At 40.5% G+C, this 11,645-nt stretch overlaps 1 protein-coding gene across 1 annotated transcript; it reads right to left on the reverse strand.

The window, feature by feature from the left end:
* Positions 1 to 363: 363 nt before the first annotated feature.
* Positions 364 to 4,818, reverse strand: LOC131036756 (splicing factor-like protein 1). Its single transcript, XM_057968733.2, has 2 exons — positions 1,394 to 4,818; positions 364 to 877 (listed from the first exon to the last, which is right to left on the reverse strand). Exon 1 carries the CDS (start codon positions 4,606 to 4,608, stop codon positions 1,414 to 1,416), a length of 3,195 nt encoding a protein of 1,064 aa, XP_057824716.2. The 5' UTR covers positions 4,609 to 4,818; the 3' UTR covers positions 364 to 877; positions 1,394 to 1,413.
* Positions 4,819 to 11,645: the final 6,827 nt, after the last annotated feature.

Below are 11,645 nucleotides of genomic sequence, written 5' to 3' on the forward strand. Positions count from 1 at the left end.
TCGTTAAATTCTAATAATAGATAAAGATCTTTCAAATGACTTTAATTAATCTAAAGCATGCAAGACTTGTTCACATTTTGAAAATTTGCCAGTGACAATTTTTTTGCAGATTATATATCATGTCATCACAGAAAACAATATAACAGATCACAGAACACACAACATGATTATAGCCTTACCAAAAGGAGAAAGAAAATCAGCCAACAGGTTAAACAACCATATCAATATCTCGTTTTAGCAGACTGTATGTCATGTCAAAACAGAAAACACTATAAGAGAGCACAAAACACACAACATGATTATCGCCTTGCCAAAAGGACAAAAAAACAGCCAACAGGTTAAACAACCATATCAATATCTCTGTACCACAAACCTTGATGCAATTAATTTTAAGAATAGGAAGGGTAATAAAGAACCTGGTCACAACATCAAGTTAGTGCCATATATACATCATAGCAGTGTTATAATATACTTGAAACTAGAATCTGCTTCTGATAGTAGAATACTATTCCCAAGGGCACATTCGCCAAACTGCAGGCTGAAAAATATTAGAAATCCAAAACACCTTTAAGAAAAACAATAAAGCTATCCAACTAAAGCCTGCAATTGAATATATCTGGCTCCCAACCCCCTAAAATTAATGAAAGCAGTGGCACAAGCCCCATATGTGACCTGATTTTAGAAAAATTCAGCAATCTCAACAACCCCATTAATAAACTGAATTACTCCATAGTTGTAGCTCGACAGCTCTGCAACAATTATTCCTCACCATAAACAAGGTTAAATATAATTCATGTGAGTTTCCAAAGCTGTGTATAGTCTCATGTCAGAATTCTAAATATAAATCATGTCAGCGTTGCTCCAAGAAACATCAAACCTGCCAATTCAGCAAAATGTAAGGACAAGAAAGTTAATCACTCTAATATCATATAGAATAAGAAATAACAAGGAAACTTATCAGAAAGGATCCCTACAAAGTCATTCCAAAAAATCGAAGGAGAAAAATAATAATCTAAGAACAAATAAATGAACTTTCAAAAAGCAATTATTAAAAACATTCTATAAAAAACAAGAGAGGCTTTGTTGAAAGGGATGCAAAGCTACTCAGAAACGAGTTCAAGAAATCAAAATCAGCCATTTCAGAAAAAGCGTGCGAATAGCTGAAAAATGTCACAAAAACAAAAATAGATTAAACATGATGTATGTTTTGTCAGTGCATAAATCTTAGTGAATATAACAGGATCTAGCAGATGCAACATGGAAAACCAAGATGCAAAATATTGATGGACATAACACAATTACCATCAATAGTAGTAGACCCCCAAGCACATCTTACCTAAACGGGAAACATGCACCTTCTGATCAAAATATAAAAAATGATTCTGCAACATACCTCTTCAATTTGAAAGGACACTATGATGCCATCTCATTCATGAATTTCTCATATTCTGACTCAACAGCATAAGTTGTTTCGGAAGATGATGTAGGTGGAACTGGATTGCTATTTGCTACCCAAGGTGGTGGAGTCCCACCCATGCTCTGTGTAGGACCTGTTGGTCCATTTGGAGCGGGTGGAGCACCATAATAGCCTTGATACTGTGGAGGAGGAGGGTACACAGGAGGAGGTCCTGCTGGTGGCATACCTCCAACATGGACACTGCCTGGCACAGCTGTCATTGTACTTCCAGCATTACTGTGGATTGCACCTGGAGGACCACCCTGGGCGCCATTTGATGATGCCTGCGATGGCAAATTCTGTGGTTGCACACCAGGAGGCAAGCTTTGAGACATTTCAGTAGGGGGCATGTTCTGAGATGGTGGAGGTGGTGGAGGTCCTTGCATTGGAGCTCCTGGGTATGGGCCTCCATATGGTGGCATAGGCATCATGTTCTGAGAAGGTGCACCAGGCGGTGGGGGTCCTTGCATTGGTACAAAGGGTTCACCATACATGTTGGGTGGTCTAGAAGGAGGAGGGGCATAAGGATTGTATGAAGGAGGTGGAACAGGAGGACCCCATGGAACTGGTGCACCCATTCTGTTTCCTGCCACTGGATTTGGAGGTGGTGGCCCTGGTGGAAACTGTTGGGAAGGATAACCTCCAACAGAGGGATCAGGAGGCAGATATGAACCCGGAATTGGGGGTTGACCGCCTCCAGGAAAACCAGCTTGAGGTGGTCTGCCTGCCACTCTGACTGCCATCACCCTGCCCTCTAACCTGTATCCATTCATATGCACAATTGCCTGTGCAGCTGAAGCTGTATCAGAAAACTTTACAAACCCATAACCTTTACTTGCCCCAGTTAAACGATCTTTTATGACCTTGACTGCCACAATTTCACCAAAAGGAGAAAACAGTCGTATTAGGCCATCATCATCTAAATTGGTGGGTAAGTATCCAATGTACAAATTTGAATCATCATGCTCCTTGGAAAATTTTGAGCCCAGACCAGATGCTGGGAAACTATTCTGCAGCCCTTGCTGCCCAGCAGAGTTCCCCGTCCCTCCAGAAACCCATGGAGGATTTCCTCCTCCCTGTGGCCCAGGCAGTGCCAACATCTGATTCTGTCGACCATTTTCACCAGACCCCAATCTACTACTAGACTCCGGCGTGCCACCACCCAATTCAGCCAAAAAGTTCTGATATTCATCATCCATCTTCTTCCCAGATCCCTTCATAGGGCAATCAATTGTGGGATGCCCACCATCCCCACAAATCCTACACAAGACATCACTCTTAAAACCCGAATTCCTTGCTGGGCATGCATACTGCCTATGCCCCGGCTCACCACAAAGACGGCAGAACTCATCATCTCTTATTGTACCATTCAAAGCCGCAAGTTCTCTCAGCTGTGCCCTCTTGTGCTCATTCAAACCCTCATCCACAGGCTGCAGGAGTTTCTCCACCATGCCTGCAGCTTTCTCCAAAGCATCCTGATTCTCAGCCTCTACCAAAACATGCAAATCTTCATTCTCCGAAGGATCTGGCTTCAGATCTCGCTTTTGCTGCAATCTGCCCTCTTTCACAGAACCCTTGCCTCTTATAACAATCTTAGCCCCCGTTTCCTTCTCCATTCTCTTCTGTGTATTACCCCTAGGGCCTATTATAAGCCCAATAAAATTGTACCCCGGATACTCTTTCACAGGAATATACAGTTTCTTATAAAGCTTAGGAGGCCTATAATCCGCGGGCGGCTTAAATGCTGGGTTTCTCTTAATAAGCTGTGAGATAATCTCTTGCCGTTCCCTGGTAAGCTTTTCACGGGCCCTGTATTCCCTGGTATTGATTCTTACACCCATATTATCGTAGACAGGTTCTGGAGAGGGTGATCTTGCGCCCTCGGGACGATCATCCAATGGTAACCCTGACTGCATTAAGCGACTTATGTCCATGAGCCTTGCGTTCAGCTGCTGAACCTCAGGGTCAAGTTCCATACCTCCAGTTAACTCTTTAACAAACCCTGGAAGCTGGATTCCCAAAAGCGGCTTCGGATCCTCAGCCCATCTGGTCTTCCTTTTCCTAGACCCGGCGCTGTCCTGAGTCTCGCCTTCCCCTTCTGGCTGAGGCGCCCATCTAGACCGACGTTTCCTGCCACTGCTAATCTCTGCCGACCGAGAAGGTCCACCGCCCTGAGTAGTTTCAGCTAGGCCAGAACCCTCACCTCTATTATCTGCCGTCTCAGACAAAACAGGATTCGAACTTCCCTCTTTGTCGGCATCATTAGGATTTGGATAACTGCTCCCTACACCCTCGCGACTAACGGCGGCTTCCTCTTCCTTTAAGGTGACAACTTCCTCTTGATTAGGGTTAGGACTAGGGTTTTCTGCATTGTTCTGACTCTGGTAGTGAGAATAACCCTGCCCTGATCCCTGTTTGTGGTACTCTGGCTCGGCAGTTTCCTGATTCTCGTACTGCGCATATCCTTCGGCAGTTTCGTATTGTTCATATCCTTCAGCAGTATGATCTTTCTGGTATTGTTCATAACCTTCCGCTGTTTCCGATTTAGAGTTCTGGCCATACCTTTCGATTTTTTCCTGGCCGTTATCCAATCCATCAGTGGTTTCCGCCTTCTGGTTTTGAGCGTATCCATCGGCGGTTTCCTGGTTTTGATAGTGCTCATATCCTTCGGCAGCTACCTGGTCCTGGTATTGAGCATATCCATCGGCCGTTTCCTGGTTGTGGTACTGACTATAGCCCCCAGCAGCCTCCGGGTACTGTGCATACCCCTGATACTGTGTGTATGCTTGAGCTGTTTCCTGATTTGGATATTGGTTATAACCCTGGTACTGATCATATCCTTGAGTGTTTTCTTGTCCTTGGTTGTATTGCCCGTACCCCTGAGGCGCTGGTTCTTGGGACTGCTGGTACTGGGAATACCCTGGTTCCTGGTAGAAGCCGCCCTGGGCGGTTTCCTCGGATGTAAAGTGATTTTGCGCGTAATGGGAAGAATAGTCGTTGGGATCGTCCGGCGGAGGTGCAGCGTGGGAGGGATGGTCCTCCGGTGGAGGAGGCGGAGGAGAAAATTCATGGTTATTATCACTAGGAGGAGGATAGAGAGGATCGCTACCTGTGCATGTGCCCATGCCCGTACCATTGGCCTGCTGATCCATGGTCTTGCTTGGATTCGATCCACTGACCTTGTTGTATGTTGAAGCACTTCCACGATTTGGTTGATGATGTGAGGAAAGGAGTGAATGGCCTGACCAAAATTAGTGTTCGAAGATTTTATAGAAACGGTGTATACGCCGGTATTAAACCCCGGTTCACACTTTCCCTGCGGTCGGCGTCGCGTGTTCGACTCTGCCTACCACGAACATGTTCTGATTTATGTTTTATTTTCCTAAATATTCTTTGGAAGAGAGCCAGTAAGTATATAAATAGAATTAACTACTCGGGAAGATGTTATTGCACAAATAGTTATAGCTTATTGGTCAAGAATTGTCTGGCTTTATTAATTAATTAATATTTAATATTAAATAAATAAATAATATTTGTAAATCTAAATTTTAAGGGATTTAAACATGGTTATATAAAATAGAATTTGTATTCCTAGGAGAAGTAATGGATAAGTTGATACTAGTAGATTCATTTTTTTGGATGTATTTTCAAACAATGAATCTCAATTTCATGGGACATGGATCATTTATTGGAGGAAGGAAAGCAAAGGGGCATCAAATAATGCCACAAAACTTTCTCATGTCAAATACTCAATGTGGGTTACAGATTCATAGGTTAAGATCATTGTCATATAGAATGATACCATGTAGTGCGTACATTATAAAGATTTATTTGACCATAATGGGTTGTATTCTATGGGAGTCACGACCCATAGGTCTTGAGAGCATTCAACCTAAGGGGCTTGGCTATAGGCTTATGAACAATTATTAACACATGCAATTTATCTTTTACCCACCATCACTTATTTTTATTTTTCATGTGTTGTATCATATAGGCACCTATATTTGTAGTGTTGGGAAAGGTGTCTTATGACGGTTTTTGAATCTAGATTTTTTTATAGAAGTTTTAAAATATGTTGTTTTTTCTATAGTTTTGAAAAAGAGTCATGGATTTGATGGATTGTTTCTAGAATTTTATCAAATTATGTGGTGGTACATTAAAGATGACTTTTATCTAGTTTATTTGGAGGCGCTTGCACATAGTTTGTTGAGACCTAATAATAAGAAGGGTTTTATTAAGCTATTTTCGAAGGGGAGAATAAGGACATGGAGGTCTATCAATTTGTTAAACACTTCTAATAAAATTATAGCTAAAGTTATTACCCAAAAAATTAAACATGTGGCAAAAGGGATAGACCAATTCTTGATAACTTGATACTTGCTTTGGAAACTATTGGATAGGCTCAATGATCGGACTAGATTTTGATAAAGTCTATGATAAAATGTGTTGGAGCTTTATCCTTAAAATGTTGCAATGACTGGGATTTGGTCTTAAGATTTGTAAACGTGTCCAAATGCTTAGCTAGTTATAAATAAAGAATTGTCAAACACTTTTCCTTTGCAACGTTAAATTAGAAAAGGGTGTCCTTTATCACCTTTTCTTTATGTTCTTGTTGTTGATGCTATTGTATATTTGTTACAAAAGTACAACCATATGAACTTGATAAAGGGTATTTCTATACCTAATGATGCAGTGATCCTTAACTCTCATTTTGATAATGATAACATGCTCATTCTTCAAGACTAAAGAATAGATTGATAATGTGATGGAGGTACTTGAACTTTATTGTGTTGTATCTAGTTCTAAGTTAGTGCATCACAAAACTAAATTATTTTCGATGAAAATTGATCCAACCCCTTATTGGACACCAAAAGAATGTAAGTAAATTAAACACAAGCAAATTTCCCACTACCTGGGCATTCCTTTTGGGCTTGGTGTCACTCTTTCTAATAAGTGGAATTGGTTTCTAAAAAAGATGAAGAATAAACTCTACACTTGGGGGAATAGATTTTTGTCCTTGGTAAGGAAGATTCAAGTTGTGAATCGCATATTTTTGGCTTTGCATGTGTAGTACTCATCTTGTTGGATGCCTTTAAAAAAGGTTATGAAGATTTAAACAAAGTCATCTATCATTGTTTATGGTCTAATTGTAATGGTAAGGTTGGTTTTACATGTACTTTGTGGTTCTATTGTATCCAACCTAACACTAAAGGGGGTCTGGGTTTGATGGACCCAAAAATTCAAGGATTGTGTTTGTTAGCTAAATGGATAGTTAGAGTGGTTTACAAAGATCGATCATTGAAGATTTTGATTTGTTATCAAATTATACATGCTTCTATCAAAAATAAATGACAATCAATTTGATGGTTAGATAAGATTTTGTTTGCTCCTTTCTTTCGGTTGAAAGCTTCATTCTAGCTTCTAGTTATATGGAAGGCTTGGCAGTTAAATTGTAAATGTTTAAATTGGGAAAATTCTTCTTTACAAAATGGGTTTATTTTTTGTTCATCGTCTCTTTGGTGGAATAGAATGGTCCAATACCAAGGAAATCCCTTTGTTGTTGCATTTTTGAAACATGTTTATTATTTATTCAATAAAGGCATTCATCATTTTGGAGATTTGTGTGATTTTAATGTTTTACATCGAGCAACCTAGCAAAACATTATGGTTGATTTTCGTTTAAATAAAAAGTTTGAAAGATTTGTTTGGCCTTTGCAATAATTTGAAAAGACTTGGTGATTCATGGCTCGTGTGTGCAATTTTTGGGGCATGTAAAGGCAAATGGAGACCAGACACAAGCAAGATGGATACAAGCCAAGTAGAATAGGTAGAGGATGAAGGAAAAATACCTGTGGTTACAGGGAAAACAAAGAAATGGCATAGTAGAACAAATATGATAAAAAAATCGAAAGAAAGGTGTTTGACAGAGAGGGAAATGGTCCTTAAATGCTAGCAAGAGCTAATGCAGTACCTTTAGGTAAGATAAAAGGTAACTGGGAAATCCAGAGAAATTAGGGTTGGGAAGCAAGGAATTATATAGAGAAATCAAGTTGGGAAAATAATCAAATCAAATCCACCAACCAAAAACCTAGGAGTGAAAAGGTAAAAAGAAAAACAATGGTGGTAGGATCCAAGGTATTGAACCTGACTCTGGATCATCTTAAGGAATGCGCCTTTTTGCAAAATGGCATTGTAAAGGTGTTGGCATGTGTTTGTCATTGATGTCAAAAGGTGAGATCGTTTGTCAACAACATTTGAGGCGATTTTCATGTGATAGGATTGACTAGTTAAGGTTTTCCTCATCAAGATTGGCCATTCCAAAATTTCCAGTGACATAGTTTCCCAAATACAAATGCAAAGTGTGGCTCCTTGGAAGTTGATATCTTGAGTTGAGTCATTGCTCATATTTGCGACTATGTGTGTAAGGTATTCCTATCACTAGGAAGGCTCTTTCCTTATAGCGAAAGTACATGATTTGATGAACAAGTTGATGCTTGCGACTCATACTTCAAACCGTATCGGGTTGTTGTTTTGCAGAAGAGTTGTCCAAGTTGGTGCATTTTATATAGAAGAGTGATTGAAATCCTTTCTATATAAGGTGTTTTGAAGTCGTATTTCGCTATCAAGTTACATAATCAACAACCATGAAACATTCTTGTATTGCCTAGGAAACAAATTCCATTGCAAGTTCAAATGGTTTTGTGAGTCAGGTGTTCGTGGTATTTGTACAATATTTTTTAATGGCAAAGTTTGTTGTAAGTAGAACCATATTCTTGTTTGTCGGGTATGTAGAGGAAGTTATGTATTCCTAAAGCTAGTTCAAGTTGTTTGTATTATCAATTGATTAATGTTTTTCTATCAGCCTATGGACATCCTCATATCAGTGGGAAGTGTTTGAGATGTTGAAGACTCATCTTATTGGGTGTAAGGAATTTAATTAGATGTTGTCTCATCTACATACAAGATGATGACAGGATCTACAAGAACTACACAATGGTGACTAGAACCAATTGTTGGTGTAAATAATTATTCATCATGGATATTATTACACTTACTTAAGTTTACTTAGGATAATGCATTTCATAGTAGTTTGGGTATGAGACACTTGGGTGTTTGTGCCACATTGGGATAGTGTGTGTAGGAGAAATTCCACCTTTTATGGTGTTGATCTTGTTGTTACACTCCACTCTTGTTGTTACACTCCACATTCAGTGGGTGAGCCACCTCATGTGGACTATTATATTATTTCTCCTACCTACCCACACCTATTTCCTACCTACCCTTGTTTCTTATTGAGCCACATGTCATGTTTGTGTGCTCACATATCCCTAGCCTTGCCTATATAAGCAAGCTCATCTACATTGTATGTAACAACTATTGAATCAGATTATTGATCATTTTCTATTGATGAGAATACAGTTTATTCTTGTCCCATATTATGTCTCTGTTTTGTACATTTCATTGAGCTCTTGATCTTGGCAAAATCTCACATGGTATCAAAGCCATTGGGGCTTCATTGATTCATCTTGAAGAGGCATTATTGCGACGTCAAGAGGCAAATCTGAGGAGCAGCATCTTTTGGAGGCGTCCTAGACCAGATCCGACTCCACCATTGCGTCCAGAAGGCCGTTTCCATGAATTTGGGTTATAAAGTCTGCCTATTTTGGTGAGAAAATTTTTTTCTCCAATTTTCCTATAATCGTAGGGATTTCGAAATTTTTTAAAATATTTTTTGTCAAAAAAAAAATTGAAAAAAATCAAAAAGCAAGTTTTTGGGGGGTCCGCACACCCCCCCGTGACCCGTGTGTACCGCAGATTACAGGTCTGCAAACGTCGTACCTGTCAACCCGCGTACCTGCCTGCCGGTCCGGACCTGCCCATCGCCGCCGTCGAGAAGTTCCACACGTCGTCGTCTCTGCCGTTCACTGCAATCTGTGCCGCAGACCGCGTGCTCCCGTCCTCGTCGCACGTCACCACCACTGTCGCCGGTCGCTGCTCCCGCGCCGGCTCCTCTCGACTCCGGCGCCCGCTACCTCCCTGTCGCACCACCCATCGGGAACCTCCGCAGCTCCTCCCGCGCGCCACTCTCCGGGCACCCGCTCCTCCTCTCCGGCGCCTGTGACCACCTAGACTGGCGAATCCCGCGCCTGCCACATGGCAGGCGACCACTGGCCCGCGGGTACAACCTGTACACGCAAACATCCATACGGCTGCCACATCATCAACTTAGTCAGCCTGCCACGTCATATTTTCGTACGGTACGGATTACACAGTCACCTGTACAGCCACCTGACACGTCAGCTGTCCGTACAGTACGGATGCCCAATCAACAGAGAGGCAAAGTTTTTGCGACTGTCATACGACCGTCAAATTTAACCCAATGACTTGCTGACGTCAGCACCACGTCAGCATTTTTCAAAAATTTGGCAGACCCCTCTCATTTGCATTTTTGATTTTGCAGTTCAACTTCAAATGGCCATAACTTGCTCATTTTTGCTCCTTTTTGGGTGCAATTTTTTTTGAAATGGGCTATAATTTCGTGCTCTCCACAGTGGTGAAGAATTTTTTTGATTTTGATGCACAGATTTTTCAGAAAATGCAGTTTTTGGTGACTGTACCTGAGTAATCCCAGTTTTTGCAACTTCAGAGGCTTCGTTTGGGGTCATACGACCTCCTTTTCAGGTGCTGTTTTTTTTTAAAGTGCGTATTTTTTCATCTACTTTCACATGATGCTATCAGATTGATGCCATTGTAAGTAAAAATTGTACTTTCAGATTTTGGCTCTCTTGGTACTTGTATATTTGCTTGAATCTCAGTTAGATTCATTGCACTATTGATTGAAGTCTCTTGTATCTCATTTGAGAAGTTGTAAAATTTGCATCATAAGTCCACTTTGCCTTGTTTTGCAAGTGGCTCATTGTAATCGCACTAAGTATAAAGTGTCAAAATCATCACTTGGGGGGGGGGGGTACTTTGATTGAGTGAATTTGGGGGGGTGTCTCTTGTGCTTTTGTGCTCTTGTGTTCCTTCCTTTTTGCTGGTATGGGTTCTTCTAAGTTTCCTCTCTTAACTCCACATAATTATGCTACTTGGAAAATTGATGCATGGAGTAAACTTATGGAAAAAGGACTCACTCATTACATTGATGGAACTATTGTTGCTCCAGCTGATCCTAAGGTTGATCCAATTGGTCACTTAGATTGGCTCACTAAAAATATCATGGCAATTGGTACCTTAAGAAAGTATGTATCAAAGGATCTCATTTTTCATATTGAGAAATGTACTCTAATCAAGGATGCTTGGCAAAAGTTTCAAGACTTGTATGGTCAAGTTGATGAGATTAGGGGATATAAAATTGATAGTGATCTCACCATGTTAGATCCCAAGAACTTTTATACTATACAAGATTATGTCACTAAGGCAAATGAGTTGAGGGCACAACTCAAAGATTGTGGCATTGATAAAAAGGATACTCAATTGATATTCAACTTGATAGGCAAGCTTCCACAAGAATATGCAGCATTTGTTTCTAGTTTCCAAACCCATAGGATGACAATGGGTTCAAGCTACAAAATGCCTACATTTGATGCTTTCAATGAAATGTTGATGATGGAACAAACTAAGTTGATAAGCATGGGCATTCTTAAGGCTTCTAAGTCTCAAGCATTAGTGGCAAATCAAGGGAACAAAGGAAATCAAGGAAAGGACAACTCACACAAGAAGAAATGGCAATCAAAGCCTAAAGAAAAAGCAACATCTTCTCCAAAACAAGGAGATTCATTCTCTTCCAAGAGAGATAATTCACCAAAGAGAGAGAGACCTACTTGTGCTTATTGTAAAAAGATTGGTCATGAGGAGCATCGTTGCCATTCTAAGAAGATTGATGAGCTCACACATATCATCAAAAAGCATAACATTGATTTGCCTAAAATCTACAAGAAGGATGATTCATCAACTTCCACTTCCTCACATTCAAAAGGAAAAGGGCAAGCATTCATGGCTTCAACAAGTGGAAGGACTCACTCTTTTGGAACAAGAAAAGGAAAAGCTCTATGTGCTACTATTAGTCATGATTCAGAGAGATGGCTTCTAGATTTAGGGGCTTCTCATCATATGGCATCTTCGCAGTCTATGTTCTCTACATTTGAGCCTTGCACCATGCCACAGATTTTGATGGGCAATCATACAT

This window comes from Cryptomeria japonica, chromosome 3 (genome assembly GCF_030272615.1).
Source record: "Cryptomeria japonica chromosome 3, Sugi_1.0, whole genome shotgun sequence".
Classification (NCBI taxonomy): Eukaryota; Viridiplantae; Streptophyta; class Pinopsida; order Cupressales; family Cupressaceae; genus Cryptomeria; species Cryptomeria japonica.